We start from the raw sequence: 18,858 nt of genomic DNA on the forward strand, positions 1-18,858 counted from the left end.
AAATCCTTAGCATTGGCTATGTATATATAAATAGTAATATCACAATTAAAGGTCAATAAAGAAAAAGTGCAGGTAAACAAAGAAAACACAACACCGGAAGCAAAATTATAATCATACTTAATACAATGACTAATTAACCAGTGAGAATAGCGTAAACCAAGTTTACAAAAAATTATAGTTTAAAATAAAACAAAATTAAATAAAATTAGCACTATAATGAGAAAATAAAATCTCATAGTAAAATGTGAAAACATACAAGTAAATTTGCCATACAGAGTGAAACGACTTTAAGTCCATAGTACTTGAAGAGATGGTTAAGACTCGTTTAATGCAGGCACTTATAAAAAAAGTCCACATGTTTTGCAGAGAGCTTTTATTAAAATATTTTCCTAAGTTTAAAAAGAATCAAATGACACACTTTTTTTTTTTTTTTGAAGTTTTAACTAGTGAACACACAATCACAATAATTTGGAGCAATAGCAACAGACGTTTAAAAGTTGTATCTGGAAGAAGAAATACTGAAGTTAAAATTTTGCCGGGGGAGGAGCAAAGCATTTGCAGAGGAGGCCTGACCAAATCCTTTCCGCAGCATCCACATCTTGTACATTCTTTAAAGTTTATTCTTTCGCTCGAACAATGGTGGAGAAGATTTCTCTGTAGGGGAGAGTAAAAGCGAGTCAATGAAGTTAACAGCATAATTGTGAAGTGATCAGCTTTATTGTTTCCAGGAGTGTCGCAATGGCACAGGGAATAGAGGTAGACGGATCATGGGTCTGAGACCCCTGGAAGCCAAACTAGCTGTAGCAGGTTTGAGTGGTTTTCCTCTCCATGTAACTCAAATGTGAGTCTTGTCATACATTCAGCTCGGCTAGAACATTTAAAACAGGACTTATCAATGTAAAAGTATTTTACTTGAATATGTTGTTAAAAGTTTTCAACACAAATTACACAAATACATTCATGAAGATTTTATTACATTAAGAATAGGTTTAGCCAAAGTAATTTTTCAATTTAATATTATTGAACTAATTTAACACGTTGAATGCCACAGGGGTCACTGATAAATGGTCAAGCCTAGATTATTCATAACACATAATCCGAATAAATTTTTAATGCTCTTAATTTTTTTAAAATTATTATTATTACTAAAATGGTTTGAAGAAATTAATTCAATAAATACTGAAAAATTCATTTTGGCCAGAAGCCATGTAAAATTATAGCGTGGCATTCAACGTGTTAAAGAAACAAAAAAAAGTGTAAATCTAGCTAAGCTTAAATACATAAAAAAGTGTAAAGATTGTTTTTAACACATAACAAAATTGGAGTAAACAAAGAAAATTGGACTGTAAACAGAAAAGTATTTATTTATAAAAATAACTACTCATAAAAATAATTATTATTTATAAAAATATTGAATAATTGAAAAAATTTTTTTGCATTTACTTGGAACACAGTTAAGACAGAAAGTAACAAAAAAAATATAAATAATTTGGTTAAATTTAGATTACACAAACATTAAATTGCCTTTCAGAGAGCAAAAAAAAAAAAAAAAAATTATGTCGCTGTATCAAGTTTATACAGATAGCTTTACCTAACAATCAATATATTTTCTTTCGAAATATATTGTTATCAAAATTGCTTCGCTTCATATTTTTTTACTACATTTCAGGAAAAGCATTAGTTATAGATTAATAAAAGCTTTTTGATAATGTTATGCTAAGTAAGTAATGTTATGCTAAGTAAGTAACACAGGTAAGGTAGCAATAACAATAAAATAAAGGTTTCTTAAAAATTATTATCACTGACGCTGAATTAGAAAGATTTACTTGTTAGCTTTTCGTGACAGGAAAACATGGAGTATAAAGTGTTGATCATTGAATATGAAGTACCAAATACTTTTTGTATATAGTATTCAGAATATATCGATAAATCATTAAGAATTTATCTTGAAAAATGCCAGTGGAACAACAGCGATTCTGCATATCTAATCCATTCGTGATCCAATGAATGTTATGCAAATAATATTTTTTATTTATAGTTATTGATTACAAAGTTATGTAAATTATACTGCACTTGTTAACAATCCTTTAATATTTTTAAAAAGTTCAAGCTGTTAAGTACTTTTTATTATTTTATTTTAAACATAGAGCAAGGTACTCATCACTGCCATCACTCAACCATGACCAAAAATCCCATTTCTAAGGCTTTACTTTTTAACGGCCATGGTTGGAATGCCATGTAATTTTGATACTGGTCAGATATAGTGGACTCCGCTTGAGCTAGCTCTTTTCAATCTTCGGCACGATAACCAATGAGAGAACACTCAGCCGTGGCGGAGTTCATGTGCACCTTGCAAAGTATACACGTCAGTTGTTTTATACATTGGATCAAACTCCTTACCCTAGTCCTCTAATAAGCAGTGTGAAAAATATTTTAACTAGCTGTGCCACAAGAGCACCCTGGAGCAGGCTATTAACCTTTCTTAAAAATCAAATAAATAAAATTTTACTTTCAAATGTTACATTTTTTAAAAGGAAAGTTTTTCAGTCGTAAATAATTATATATCCTATGTTATCTATTTTGAGTCATAAATTCAGAACTGAAATTTGAAATTTTAAACTTAACGCTGTGATGTTAGAATAAAACATTTTGAAGCATTACTTTTACAAAATAATAACTAATTCAAAATTAAAAATCAACAAATCATTAGAAGATAGTTTTTTTCTTTCATGCTCACACCATATTTAATGTATTAATAAAGAATAATCTTTTTTTTTCTTCAGGTGTATATCAACTGTAAGTTTAGTAGCAGTTTTTTTTAAATAATTTTAATTAGAATATGTATATCCAAATGTCACTTGTTTTTTAAAATAGCTAGTGATTGAAAGTATACTTTTCATAATTATAATAAAAATTCGAAAACATTCTTCGTTGTTTTTTAAATTATTTAATTATTCTCTGAGAGAAATTCTGTGAAAGCTCTTGATTATAAACTAAGATAAACAAAAAAGCAAATTGGTTTATTCAAATAAAAATAATTTCTTATTCATAACAATCGCCACATTGAAAACCCCATACAACAGAATGATCAAACACTACAGAGCAAATATAGGGCATTTTAAAAACATTCTTCTTAATATTATAATGATAAAACATAAATGCTACAACTACATAAGAAATGTAAACATCATAATTAGGGTTAAGGGTTAGCTCCTCGCTTAAACATTTTTATAAGATTTGTAGCAGAAATAGTTCATCAATAATAATTAAAATGTATTAATAAGAAATATGCCATCGTTAATTGGAAATGAATATAAAAATAAGATATAAGCATAAGTTTTAAACTTACCAAATTCAAGCATTGAGAACATCACACGCGCCGCATACATAGCGTTTGCCACATTGCCCGGGTTGTAAATGTAAACAATCTGCTCGCAGTGGGTGGGAGGGTAGAAGACAGGAAACGGAAGCTGGGCTTTTCAGATGGCTTTTTGTTTGATTAAAGACTCCATGATTAAACTCTTGTTAATTTTCAGTAAGTGAATAAAACTGTACGCTTAAAGCATTTGTGAACGAAAACTGTTCATACAGCTTCAATGAGTAAAGATATTATATATGTACTTAAAAACAAAATTAATGAACACAAATTTTAAAATTTCATAAAATTAAACTTGCTTTGTTAATGTGAATGCTACGTGACTGTTGCATCAATTTATGAAAAAATAAAACTAATAACTACTGTAAATATGCGATCTATTTCTTAATCAGGTATATGGTATAAACTTAAAATTCGAATCTCGGAGAGTAAATTGGTTATACATTCAACTTGGCAAAATTTCCAATCATTCAAATTTTAATAATGTGCGAGTTTTTGATTAATAAAAATTGATCTGATTGGTGTATTGAATTCCGTAGATACCAGTTAATGTTTCATAAAAAATAAAACATTTAAAATAGAAGTCAAATAAAACATTTTCTTTTCAATCTCAAATTAGTATTTTGTATGTTTCATGAAAGGACAAAAAAAAAAAAAAAACCANAAAAAAAAAAAAAAAAAAAAAAAAAAAAAAAAAAAAAAGGCAGAAAACCTTTTAAATATATACTTTAATTAGAGAATAATTGAAATTCTCAAGCAATTAAACGAAAACTAAGATCTGAAAAACTAAGATTGAAAATATCACAAGACAAATTTTGTGTGAACTGAAAAAAATTTTAAGAAATCCTTGTTCAAACTTAATTCACCTTAAAGATATTCAAAATGTTTTCAAAAATTTTCAAGATATTCTGAAAAATCTTAAGTTGTTAGTTAAAAAAGTTAAGTTAAGGTAACATTAACTCAGGAAACTTTCTTCAAATTTCCTTAAGACAAACTTAATTTATCCTAAAGATATCCCAAATGTCTGAAAAAATTCTTAACATATTTTAAAGAATCTTAAGATGCTTTAAGGTAATTCTAACTCAGGAATATGTCTTAAGATTTTCTTAAGAATTTTTGAAGACAAATTTAATTCACCTTAAAGATATTCAAAATGTCTGTAAAATGTCTGCAAAAATTCTTCAGATTTCTGAAGAATTTCTTAAGAAAATGACATTTTCTTAAGAAAATCTTAAGATTATTTTTAGTGGGGTTCCACCCCATTCCTAAAATAATTGTCTTCGTTATTGTAATGATTAACTTTATATGACCTACACAAGTGATTCTAGACACTTTTCATTTTATGTAATGTTGTCTTTGAAATTTCTTTTTACAGTTGAACTTCAAAATCACAGACTTTGATGATCTGTATTTTAGGATATCACGGAAAAATCTAAATTCCCATTGCATTTTCTATGATGATAATAGAAAAAAACCTTTACGTTTCTTAGTGACCCTTAATTATTTATTGATTTTGAAATGTGTCTTATCTTATTATCAAACATAATATTTGAAGAAAGAAAAACTTTTATTTTTTGAGGAATTTATAAATTTTTCTTGAACTTTAATTCTTTAAGATGTTTGAGTAAATTTATAAACTATTAAAAAACGAGGTTGTTAGATTTGGTAAGAAGCTGCCTAAATCATTTAATACTAAGGAAGTTAACTTATAATATTTGTACAGAGATAAGATTATTTTTCTATAATATTAGAAAGAACTTGCTAGTTTAATGGATACAAGAGAAACTGATAATGATAAGAAGTAGGTACTGTGGTCTATACTGATGACCACACTTTCACTACAGTGGTGACTTAGAAAAAAAAAAACAGAAATTTTAAGTGGTTTCAAAAGCATTAAGATTAGGAAAATAATAACATTTCTGCAAAACATAAAATTGAATGAAAAAGCAAACATATCAACATTGTTTAAAGTAACTATTTCCCCCCCCCATCTTTTTTAAATAAATAAATGTTAGGCATTTTTTTTCTAAATGTTAGTACGGTACGGTTACTATTATTAACTAAATTGTTAAAAGTACTAAAATTTTTTTATTGTATATTTGATATTCTGATTTTTTGATATCATAAAAGTTTTAGTTTCCATTAAATTTCATTCATGGTACATAGCATTTTTAAAAAGTGCTTATTTTCGATTTTGGTTTTTTAGTTGCCCTTTAAGATGCTTTAAAAAAGGGGGGGGGCTAAATATTCCTTTTTCCAAAAGATTTTTTTTTTCTTTACCATGTTGATTTTCAACACATTTTATGCAAAAGGATGGTTTTCACATTGTTCTGTTCAATGTTTTCACAATTCATTCAACCACAGTCCTACCATCGGTTGGTAGCATATGAAAAGCACCAATCTTTTTACATGTGCATCTACTAAACTTGGTTCGGTGAGCGGTTCTAACGTTCTTGTGCATAACTCTTCTACAGTCTTTCCACCCTTCTGAAATTGAACCAAAAATTTTTTTGATCTTTTTAGGTTGGCTAATATAATCAAGAAAAGAAATTCTTGTCAGAAACTAGTTATTTTATCATGATCATGTAAAGTCTTTGAAAATTATTTTGCATTTTGTTAATGTATATAATGCTTAAAAATATTTTTTGAGTGCTTTAAAAGTACTTAAAATTTGCTTATTTTTTGTTAAAAGATTTAGCTACGCACCCTGTTATTGAGGTTTAGTTGTAGTATAAATTATTTGTTGATTTTGTGAGTTTCAAAACTAAAATAATAATTTTATTTTTATCTTTAGGTGCATGAAATTGCAAATGCTAAAGATAACTTTACTAGACTTGATATATTGAAATATTGGCATACAGATGGAGGTGTTTTAATTATTAGTTATGACATCTTTCGTAGACTTGCCGGAAATAAAATTCCAAAGCTCAGAAAAAGTCTTAAAGAACAACTCCAGAAATATTTGTTAGATCCTGGTAATTATTATTCATTTTAAACTTTCTGCTTGACTCACTGATTGTGGATCCCCATCTCACTGATTGTGGGTGTATGAATTTTTTCTGGTTTTGTAGTTAGTCCTAATCAGGGCTTCCACGGATTAGGGAGAACAGGGAAAACCTGGAATTGTATTTCGACTATAAAAAAATTAAAAAATAGGGAATAGTTAATGAAAATCAGGGTTTTTTTCTACAAAAACTTGGAATGAGATATTTTTATTTTTGATTTTGAATTTTTACCTTAAATTTATTTGATTAAGAAAATTCTTTACTCTAATACAAACTTTAATTATATATTGGTAAGAGGGAATCTTAATAAATTGATAATGATTATTTTTTAATGCTAGCAATATGTAATATTTCCATGTATTTTTTTGAAACTATTATGAGTTATTCAGTATAAATAGAACTATACTGTAAACTGTTTAAATCTTCTGTTCCAAACAAAGTATTTCGAAAATTAAAAATTCTATGTTTCATTATTTTTGGGGTATAATTTTCTTTTACTGTTTTAAAGTAGAACAGTAATACTTTTTAGTTCGCCTTTCTTAAAAATAACATGTACTGTTTCAAAAAATGTCCTGATTTTTTTTTAAAAATGATATCCAATATTTTCTTTGACACCCACTATGAAGCTTGTGTTAAAGTACCAGTATTTCTAATGTGATGTTATTATGACATGTATATTTCAAATTCTGCATATAAGTAATTACTTTTTTACAAGTGTTCTCATTATTTCCACTATAGATTAAACTAGTTATTTAATTTTTTTTTTCTTTAGCATTCTGTACAGTTTTTTTTTCCTAATTTAATTAAAATATTTTTGCAATGCTCACAAATTTTGGAGTATGCATAAAATAATCTCTTTTATAAGGGATTAGTTAGTAAGAATGATGTTTTGTTTGTCACTTTTTAGGTTGATTGAGCTATGTAATTGCACAGAGTTTTTAAAAGCTGTTTTTTTATTAACTTTTTAAAATGATATCATTAAAGTAAGCAAATTTTAAATTTGAATTAAATTTTTGAGTGGCAGGATTTGCTACAGTTTTATTAAAAGCTTACATTGATGTTTCAATTAGTTTTTTCAGAAGTTATTCTTAAGATTACAACAAAGGTACATATTTTTATTATTACAAATATTATTTTGATATTCAAAAGTTAAAGAAATGGAAGAAAGAGGAAAATGTTTAAAATTTAGCAATTTTTAGAGGAATATTTTTAAACCAATTTGTAGAATATACAAATTTGTCAGTGGTATATATTTTTTAAATTTTTGTTTTTTAAAAAAAATCTTGTATTATCAATTTTGATTGTTTAAAATTACTGCTGATTTTTAGAGCTGCATACAAAGCTCTTATGATTTATTTATGTCTTCCTTAGGCTAGAAATTAGCTACAGTCTTTTATCTATTTTAGACTAAAAAAAATAAAATAAAAAAAACAACTAAATGAAAAACTTACAATTTATTTTTAGTATGAATAACAGCTTTCTTTTTATATTTGTTTTAAATTGCACTAAAATGAAATGTATTAATATGTTTCTAGGGCCTGATATTGTCATTTGTGATGAAGGACATATTTTGAAAAATGAAGCGTCTGCTATTTCTAAAGCTTGTAGTCAGTTAAAAACTGAAAGACGCGTTGTGTTAACTGGTACTCCTTTGCAGAATAATTTGAAAGAATGTAAGTTTAATAGTTATTTACTTTCCCATTAAAAATTGTTTATTGTCAGTAATTCACAATAGGTCTAAACTTGAAATGTCCTGTGCCATTACATTTTTAGCAGATACATGAACAACGATGTACTGTAGTGAAATAAAGCAATTTCTTTTAGATATACATATTTTTAGATGTTGATTTATATAATTTTCGATGCTAATAGATACTTTAGATACTATTATTACTAAGTTTTCCTTTTTCAATTCTTTTGTTATCCAATTGTGCGTATTACTGTTTCACAGATCATTGCATGTTATCATTAGCTAAACTTCATCTCTTGAGAACATCAGAAGAATTTAGAAACTAATTTGTTATTCCTATTTTGTATGGGCAATATTTATTTTAGATATTAATTTACATAATTTTCTATACTTATATGTATATGTTAGGTTTTTTTAAAAAATTTTTGCTATCTTCTTATGTGCATTACCATTTCACAAATCATTACTTGTTATCATTTGTTAAGCCTATCTCTTGATACCATCAAAAGAATTTATAAACAAATTTGTTAATCCTACTATGAAAAAAACAATATTTGTTTTAGATATGCATATTTTTAGATGTTGATTTATGTAATTTTAGATACTAATATACATAGTTTTAGAGAGATTTTTTTAAAAACTTTGTTATCTTATTGTTCGTTTTACTGTTTCACAGATCATTGCATGTTATCATTTGTTAAGCCACATCTCTTGGGAACTTCAAAGGAATTTAGAAATAGATTTGTTAATCCTATTATGAATGGACAATATGAAGATTCTAATGAATATGATGTTAGGCGCATGAAGAAGCGAATTCACATATTACATAAGCTGCTTGAAGGCTGTGTTCAAGTAAATATTGCAATATCTTTCTATCAATACTGCTGCCTAACCTATTTTTATTATTAAATTTAAATAGAAAATAAATCATTTCATTGATATTTTAGAAATTAAATTTCTTTTGTGTATTTTTTAGAGATGTGATTATGCTGCATTGACCAAATTTTTACCACCAAAGCATGAGTATGTGATCAGTGTGAAACTGTCTGAAATTCAAATCAGGATGTATCGTTGGTACCTGGACAATTTATCTAAAGCAAGAGTGGAAACTAAAATTCAAGGCAGTACTTTATTTTCAGATTATAATGCATTGAGGAATCTGTGTACTCATCCTTATATAATTCATACCAGCCATATAAGGGCAGAAAAGAGAAGGGTAATTTTTTTGTGCATTTTAAACTACTTTAAAAAATAAGAAAAAAACATATTGAGTTTTTAAATTATTGATTTATTAAAATCTGTTGTGAATGCAGCTATGATATATGTAGCTGCCAGCTCTACTGGATTTCGCAGTTTCTACTGGTCAGGGCTGATTGTGCTCCGGAAAAATTCCGGATTTTTCGCTAACAGTGATCTGGAAGTTTCCGGAGATCGAAGGTTCAAAGGTGGAACTTAAAAACACAGTTAAATTTATTTGTTTGTTAGGGAAAGCCAGGGAGATACTAAATAAGCTTATATTCATGATTAATATTCATTTTTTATCAGTAAATAGTTGTTATAATCATAAACTCAAGAAAGAAAGACATATTTAAATTTTAATTACTTCTCCAGATACCTGCTATCATAGGTATGTGTAAAATTTTTAATGTATTTTAAGTAAACTAAGAAATATTGAGAAAAAGGGGAAAAAAAACCTTGTTTAAATTTTTTTCAATTTAAACTGCTTTTTTTTTTTAACTCAAGAAATTTTCCGGAATTTTGACTTGGGCTGACAATCACCCCCGGCTGGTTTAATAAAAATTCTCCTGGTTTTTGTACATTTTAGAAAACTCCTTAAAATTGAGTAAGTTTCTTCAAAAATCTCTATTGAAATAGAATTTTTGCACAGATTATTGCTTGCTCAAATAATTAAATTAAGTATTATATATAATAAAGCTAGCCTCGTTTATAAATAATAAAGTTATACTCATAATAAAGCTAGCCTCATTTATAAAAAGTAGTTAAATGCTTATTTGTCCTAAAACGTTTCGCGGTAGACTGATTGTTAAGACATGGTTTCCAATAAAACAGCGAAGTCAAACATCACTGGCTGCGGTCAGTGAGCAGGTGAGTGATCACTTTGATCAGCCTGCATAAGGTCCGAGGGTGCGAGATATCGGCCCTCGTTAAACTGTTTTACCGTAAAGTGCTCAACTTTGTCTGCAGGTCATCGGGCTACCAAAGCAGAGAATCAAAATGATTAGGGTTTTTGATTACATTAAAATTCCCTATGCATAAAATATTTAGCACATTATGCAAGAATTATCATGAAATTTATATTACATAAATTCTACTGGATTTTTTCTTATCCATGTTGGCATCTTTGGATATATATTTTAATAATGTGTTTTCTTTGTATGATAATAAATAGTAATTAGCCTAAATAATTTATCTTGAATCCAAAAAATGTTTACTAACATGTAATAAATGTACAAATAATGCGTAAAAAGGTAATTCAGTCCAGTAGCATTTGTTTCTATCATATGCTGAGTTATCATTGGGATGTGTGTCAGGCCAACCCCCTACTGTAAGGTCAAGGCCTGCTATCTTAGCGCTTTCAAACCTGTGACGTCACAAACAGAAGGTAGCGTCTGTTGTTCTTCTGTTGGCTCTCAATACTTCGTGGATGCCATTGAGTGTGAATATTGATCAATTAATGCTCTTAAATAGTCGGATTGAAGTGATATCGAAGTAAGTAAAAGATACTTTTTTTTATATTACTAAAATGTTAAGTTTGATTTTAACAGATTTTTTTTAATGTGTTGTATATTAAATTTGAAATGAGATCGAAAGCATGTATATAATGTAACTTGCATTGCTGTTATGCTGTGAGAAGTTATTAAAGTCTGTAATGTATTTATGTCTGTTATCTGATCTAATTCCATTTTAATTATGAAAAAACTTATTTTAATATTCAAACATAAAATACAAAAGCATTCGATTGTGTTATTTATGCATGCTTCACGAACTAATGCAACTTTAATGAATCTAAGCGATTTAGATAAATAGACTTAATGTCAATACAATTTTTATTGAGCTTCAGCTCAAGATTTTAAATAACCCTGGAATTGTGGTGTATCTTATTTAATGAAATATACATTTCAATATATCGGGGAAATATGTTTGAATTATACATTTAAATTATACACATAAAAATATATGAGTTACAATGCAATATTTTCTACTGCTAAATCTTTTAGTGTTTATAAGAATAAAACAAGCTATGTCTTGAAATATTAACGCAATGTTTATAATGTTTTGTACTATATTTTTGTTAGATTAGAGATTTGTATACGTCTTTCTCAGTAAACATACTACTTTTCACTAACTAATATAAATAAGCATTGCTAAAAAAAATTTTAAAAGTTGTGATGTCAAAAAGTAATTCTTTTTAATCTTTATGAAATTAAATTTATGCACATTTTTGTAAAAAATACCAGTGTTTATCTGAAGAATGTTGATAGTGTTTATTTTTAGCTATTAGAATTTTAAATTTAACACGCCTGAGGAGAATTTTAATTTTGAAGAATTTCTAAATCCACACGTTAATTGAAATACTAAATACATAATTGAAATACTATTCCAATATTTAGGAACAAAAATATCCGTTTAGTATATATCAAAGTTTGATGTGATTGTTTATTAATAGTTCTTCTAGTGTGCTGTTAAAATATTTTGAGAAAAAGACACTCATTTTAAAGATTGTTAATTGAAATTTGATTAAAATTTGCTGTGTTAGTGAAAATGGATATAGCTATTGTAAATATTTAATATTTGTTTTTAATTATAGGCATGTGGAAAACATTTTGAAGTAGAAGATATAAGAGTAGAGACTTCTTACTTTGATGAAAAGACTGGAAAGCATATCTCCTATACCGTGGAGCGGCATGTTCTCGAAAAAAAAAAGGCGGTTCCGTGCATATTTGAAAACTGTCCTCAGATAGTTCTTTGAGAGAAAACCCATCTTCAAAAAGGTAGAAAATTGAAGAATTTCAACTAGCTGAGGCATTAAAAGCCAGCGAAGAGGCAGCAAGTTTGTATGTTGAAAGCAATTGTTTCGACACATTTTCAAAGCTGAAAGGCTGCTTGGGGATAAAGTTCGGCCGAAGAAATGATGTGTAGTTTTAATGGTGATAAACAGGTGAACTTCTTAAATTTTTCTGATGAAGATGTACAACATATTTTATATATTGTAACTGTATTTGAGGACTTATTTAAGCATATCAATTTTCAAGGCGAGAAACTCTATAACATGATATAATTGACATTTTTGATGCATTAGAATGCCTTGAGAAGCAGCAAATTGATTTGAAAGATTGTTGAGGATAAACATAAGTTTTCCCTAGATTTCATTTTAGAACAATTACATTTTTTAATGTGCAAGCTTGACAGCTCTAGGTATTCTAATACTCTATTTGTTATTTTATATTTCCTCCCAAGCATACAAATTCTTGTGTCAGTCTGGTAATTTAACCTTATCTCTGATCTAAGCACTTTTTGTGCAATATTACACAACATCGTAATATGAGCGATCTGATTTTATGTTTTTAATGTATGCAAAGCAAATGATTTTATCATTGTAAGAAAAGCAACGACATGTTTCTCTGTTGCTTAATGAAATCATCATTCAACCCTACCTTGATTATAAAGGTTGGAATATTGTAGGTACGTCATATGACACTAGTGCTCATACCTTTATGATTCAAAGTAAGCTTAGTACATTTTAAGTCGTTGGTGATATTGTACCTCTCGTCAGTATAGTTGCAGAAAATTTGCATGCTTTGATTAATAGAGTTATTATTAGTCTAGAGCATATTGGTTACATAATATTTGCTGTTACTACTATTAATCATAGAGCTATGTACCTTTTCTATTGTCCTCCAAGACTGAGTTATGTTTATTCTCAACCTTTTGATAATTCATGCCCTCTTTTTTATGTAATTAATTCTGTACATGAAGTTAAGTGCCTTTGTAATAACTGGATCAATAAAAAAAAATGGACAATATATGCATTATCCCCATTTTCATTCTGATACTGAAAAAATACAAACTGCTAGCTTTGACTTTATTCATAAACTATAACAGGATGTGTAGGGTTTTTAAAATGTACTCAAAGGTGCTTATTTCCGATTTTTGTTTTATAAAAGCCCTTAAAGGTGCTTTTTTCATAGGGTGTTTTTAAAAAGTGTTTTATTTTCCCTTTTCCAAAATAAGATATTTTTACCATACTTATTTTTGCGACGATTATGCAAAATGGCATTATTCTATTCAAAGTTTTAGCAATTAATTCAACCTCAATCTATTTAGGCTTGCCTGTCGGTATGTATCGTATGAAAATGCCATTTGTTTTACATGTTTGATGAGATGGTTGCAGGTCTGAATGTGCGTATACTGGGGTGAATTCAGTGGGAAAGATTTTTGCCGTCTCATGTGCAACTCTGCTACATTTTGCAAGCGATTCTCAATTTCAGGATTCAATTAGTTTTGAATTGATGATTTAAGAATACTTCGTATTTATATTCATTAATAATTATCCTTACGTGAAAATTTTGGGTTTTTGACAATTGTCAAAAACTATGTCTAAAAGGGTTTTTTGACATTACGGATAAAATCGTCAATTGTCAAAAACCTGTGAACTCTGCCTAGTTGTGATAGGTTTTTAAAGTGCTTAAAAATATTTTTGAAGTGCTATAAGAGTTAGAATCAAACAATCTATTTAAATATGGATATGATTTGACAAGAAAAGCTTTGTGGCCATCCAATCTTTTACACCAGAATGTGACAATGTTTCCTGGTTGGTACCCCCCAAGCATCACTGGTACCAGAGCACCTGTCCAGGAGGTGCACTCAAAATTCGGTGCAACCGCAAGGATCAGACGGCGCTTACCAGCAGCCACCTTATGTCTCTTTCTTTCGAGGGTAGTGTTAAAATCTTCCCAAACTGCCCCAGGTGCCACAACATCAGGGATGAGATTTTTCCGCTTTTTAGCGGATTTCCACATTTTTCACTTATATCTCTTGAATTTCAGCTTTTTTTTTTAAATCAAAAATTCAGATTTTTCTAAAAATTTCACTTTTTTTAATAAGTATTCCGTTTTTTCAGAAAATTCACCGATTTTCAAAGATAAACAGAAATTTCAAACTACATAGCTACCAATCCTTTCTCATTTTTACTTATTTTAGCTATTTTCTCCCCTTTTACTCGCAGCAGATAAGATTTTCCGAATTTTTTACCCGCCCTCCAGATAGATCTGATTTTTGTAGTTCAAACGACGCTACTTCTGACAACCCTTTTAGATGTCCAAAACCTGGAATCTGCTAATATCTCAATCTTATTCACACGAATTTAATATCAAACATAGCTTTTCATATTTGCGTGTTGTGATTCTTATTCACGCGATTTTAATATTGTACGTTGCGATTCTTATTTAAGAGATTTATAAATCCGATATTGTGATTCGTATTTACGCCTTTTTAAAAACCTATGTAGCGATACATATTCACTCAAGTTTAAAATTCAATGTCTTGATTTGCTCATGCGGTTTATAATATCAAACATTGATTTTCGCATTTATAAGTGATTTTAAAATAAGGCATTGGGATTCGCATTCACGCATTCTAAAAATTATGCATCATAATTCTTATTTATGCAATCTAAAAATTACGCATCATGATTCGTATTTACGGGATCTGAAAATTTTGAATCGGGATTTGTATTCAAGCGTTTTAAAAATTCTATATTCCAGGTTTTATTTCCTCATTTTCAAAATCGTATATCTAGTTTCATATTCATGTGATTTCAAAATCCATAATTGTTATTCATATTCACGCAATTTTAAGATCAACTATCGCTATTCTTGTAAGAAGTAATTATTTTTTTTAATTAGTTATTATAAAGGTGACTGTTTTACTAATGACGATTTTTAGTATATGTAAGTGTTACAACATCAGAGAAAATGGAAGGGAATATATTCAAAACTTACATTTTGTGCTTGCAAAGAAGAAAAAATAGGATTTGTCACAAGATGTTTGAAGATGAACTAACGACTAAATATAGCAAACAAAAGCACTCACTTAAAAGGGGATTTAATTAAATTTTTTTTTTGGAAAAAGAGTTAATTAACTCATCATCAAAATTTTTTTTTATAATTACTGTTATTTATGCTATAAAAGGCAAAATTCTTATCAAATAAAAAACAATTATCTAAGCAGTTGCTGATTGTCATGTAATTTTTCAAACTAAAATAGCAATTTTTGTATGTTAAGGAGTTACTATATATTTCTACTTCACTGTCATTGATATGTTTCAGAGGGCTCTAGTTAGATTAGACTATAATATGAACATAATGATTCGGTCCACCGTTAAAGTTTTTTTTCCCAATATAATTTAAAAAGTAATATTACCAATATATTTGCTATAAATCACATAACAGTATTTATTAAAAGAAATGAAATATTAATGTATATTCTCAGTAGTTTTAATTTACTAAACCAGGTAGTTTTTCAAGTAATAATAGTCTCTTATGTGAACTGAGGAAAAATATAATTTCCAGCTTTATTTTTTCAATTGGTAATTTTTATTTTCACTAAATGTTAAGTATCAATGTAATCATTTATGTATTAATAGATTAGTACACAATTGTATGTCAACACATTATTTATTACCTTAAACTGTCTGGAATTTATATTATTAAAGGGTTGTGCTTGTGTAAAATTTACTATTGTGGGAATTCAGCTTTTTTGCCTTTTGGCTAATCTCATCCCTGCAACATGCAGGCTTCTCCCCAACATATCCTGGACTGTCTTGGACTGGACAAGAGGGACATTTTAAAAAACCCACTTTTGGTGGCCGACTTCCTACGGGTCATGAATTTCCTGGACATGGTTAAGCCCTGCTAATTTTGGGGATTAGGAAGAAGAAGAATACCAGAATTTAAAGTTAACATTTAAAATTTTCAATGCTAATACTGCTATTACATTGCAAGAATTTGGTTCAAAGCACAATTTACTTAATTGTGAGGAAACTAGTCAATACATTGACATGTCTACATGGTGGGACTTTGTTAATGTAAAGACCCCTTTGAAAGGTAAACCCATTCGTAAAACTATGTGTAAGCCTGTTACTTGTAATGAAAAATCTATTTTCTTGCTCAAGTTTCTAGATTGGCTAGAACTATGGGGTAAATTAGATTTAGATAGTAGTAGACAAGCAAACAAAATCTCTTACTGCTTTGTTAATTCCTACTGAAATTATTATTAATCTGACACAGTATTGCATTACTGAGTTCAAAATGTTAGGTGCTGCTTAGACTAACAAGTTGGAGTCTAGGTTTGGGCAATATTGTAGTATGGCTGGTTCTGAGTATCACATTTCTGTACAACAAATGTTTGAGGTAAAAAATAAGCTTCACTTATTTAAAGAACTTAGACTGTCTTTTCATCATAAAGGTGATATAAGTATCACCTTTTATGATGATAAAAAAGATAGTTCATCTGAAAAAGTACCGTTTGATGACTTTGATGTTGATGATACTTTTTTAACACCAATCTCAATTATTCATATTTTTAATGTGGAAGCATCAATGCCTGTCAGTATATTTAGCAGGTTATTATGCTCAAGCAGCACTAAAGCACACTACTTGTATTAAGTTGTTACAAGCTCAAAAGTGTCAGGAAATTTGAATTGCTTGTATATGGTTAAAGTATTTAATAATAACTATACAATCAGTAGTAATTTACTGTTTTACTTTTAAAATTATTTTCACAATTTCATCAACGAACAGCATTTTTGTCAAAGATTGTTTAACTAATATGCATGTTAAAATACAGTAACTTAGCAAATATTTTGAATTATCCATGAAAGTTTCTTTTTATGAAATTGGTTTCTGTAATTTATAATGTTATTTATGTTTTTACTGTTGTATTTTACTTTCCCAAAATGAATTTCACTGCTCCAATCATTTTCACTCTATGACAAAAAATCCCAACTATATCTTTGACTATATATATGAATTGCAATTTTGCACAAATGTGAGACTAATAATGTTAGATAAGAAATTTGGTTATTTAAAAGTAAATGACATTTTCCATGCTTTCTTCAGAATAGAGATCTATGGTGATAGTCTTGAAATTGCAATTAATGATATAATTTAGTTAGTAAAAGTTGCATACATTATTTATATTGGTGTACTTTTATGCTCATGTTATTTTATTAAAAGAAGAGATATGCTAGACAGATATTTTTTGTTCAGTATTTAAATATCCTATGGTGGAGCTTCCTAGATGTTTTGCATGTGTCTTGTATGTTGAGGAGGTATGTCGGGAATTTTAGTCAGATAAAATTTTCAGTCTTGGCCTTTTTTCCAACTTGCACCCATTGTTTTATAATGAAATTATATTTTCACCAATAAAATGTTTGCCTCATGGGGTTATGCTTTAAAAATATAATGTTTCAAAATGTTATTTGATTTTGTATATATATTTTCCCCTTACTCAATAATAAAGTAAGAGGGGAATAAAGCTTTTGTTATATAGCTTTTGTTCTGTTAAAATAAAGCTTTTGTTCTATAAATATGTTGTTTGTGTCTTTATAAAATCATACTTAAACTTTACGATAAAATTAATCTTCCAATACTTAATGACCTATTTCTTAAAGTTCTAGTCTATATCATAAAAAAAATAAGTCGCGCTAAATCATTTTTTATCACATTTATGCAAAACAAGAGAACATAGAAAAAAGTTAATGGACAGATGATCAATTTACTGCAGTAAATAAAAAAGAAATTGAATAATGATATAAATTTGCTATAAATATTTTTGAGGTTTACGAAGGATAAACATTTTTATGCTTTTTTTTAAAAGTATGTTAAGTGTTCTTTCCAATCATATTTTGTTTCCATAAATGTAATGTTAAGTACTAATTTTCAATTCTTAGAAAAGTAATATTTCTATTTTAAATCAATTGCTATTGATTTGATATGTTTACTCTTAAAATAATATAAAATTTAAATTTATCCGTAATAAATAAGTTTTGAATAAAATTTAAGAAAATTTCTTAAAAAATCTTGAAACCTTATCTAAAATTTCTTAATGCATTATTAATTCTTTTTACTGTGATTTTTTTCTATTGGTTCATTTTTAATTTATTATTTTAAGGCAAGAACTATGTATACAAAATTATTTAGAGCATAAAAAATGCGGATTCTCATTTTTAGATTTTAAGAATGAAAAAAATACACGCACACACATATATATATATATATATACGAATAAGACCAATAATGATAGTAAGGAATCGACTGTTCTTTTATCTTTGCAACCATCTCCGATCGCTTACAGCAACATTCTTTTCTACCTTTCGCATGTTATGTCATAAACAAGCGTCTAGGTCTTCTATTCTAGGTCAGACAGAGATAGTGATTATTATATTTTTTTTTCTAATATTTATATATTTAAATTAAATAAGATTTTTTTTCTTGATTTTTTTTTTAAAAATACTGTAAGAAATTAAGTTTATAATAAATTATGTATGTATATTAATGAAATTACAATTAAAATTTTATTAAAAATGGATTATAATAATAATATTAAACTATATTACCATACTAAAAGTTGTTTTTCATTAATTACTTTAATACATGATGTATGCAAATGCATAGTTCTAATTTTATTATTCTAATGTTATCTTTCCCTTACATTTCTTATCCCTAATGTTATCTTTCCTATTGAATCTTATTAATGCAGCATAT

General features: G+C 27.8%; 1 protein-coding gene and 2 long non-coding RNA genes across 3 annotated transcripts in view; 2 read left to right on the forward strand and 1 right to left on the reverse strand.

The window, feature by feature from the left end:
- Positions 1-18,858, forward strand: part of LOC107443656 (transcriptional regulator ATRX homolog) — a gene marked incomplete in the record, with an annotated part of 88,603 nt that overhangs the window by 38,198 nt on the left and 31,547 nt on the right. The window contains 4 exon segments of the mRNA XM_043044525.2: positions 6,171-6,351; positions 7,917-8,054; positions 8,748-8,923; positions 9,048-9,287. Coding sequence (XP_042900459.1) covers positions 6,171-6,351; positions 7,917-8,054; positions 8,748-8,923; positions 9,048-9,287 — 735 coding nt within the window.
- Positions 87-4,211, reverse strand: LOC139425025 (uncharacterized). Its single transcript, XR_011636199.1, has 2 exons — positions 3,350-4,211; positions 87-868 (listed from the first exon to the last, which is right to left on the reverse strand). It is a non-coding gene; the product is annotated as an uncharacterized lncRNA (long non-coding RNA).
- On the forward strand, positions 9,294-17,681 carry LOC139425026 (uncharacterized). Its single transcript, XR_011636200.1, has 2 exons — positions 9,294-10,801; positions 11,901-17,681. It is a non-coding gene; the product is annotated as an uncharacterized lncRNA (long non-coding RNA).

This window comes from Parasteatoda tepidariorum, chromosome 2, assembly GCF_043381705.1.
Source record: "Parasteatoda tepidariorum isolate YZ-2023 chromosome 2, CAS_Ptep_4.0, whole genome shotgun sequence".
NCBI classification, from domain to species: domain Eukaryota; kingdom Metazoa; phylum Arthropoda; class Arachnida; order Araneae; family Theridiidae; genus Parasteatoda; species Parasteatoda tepidariorum.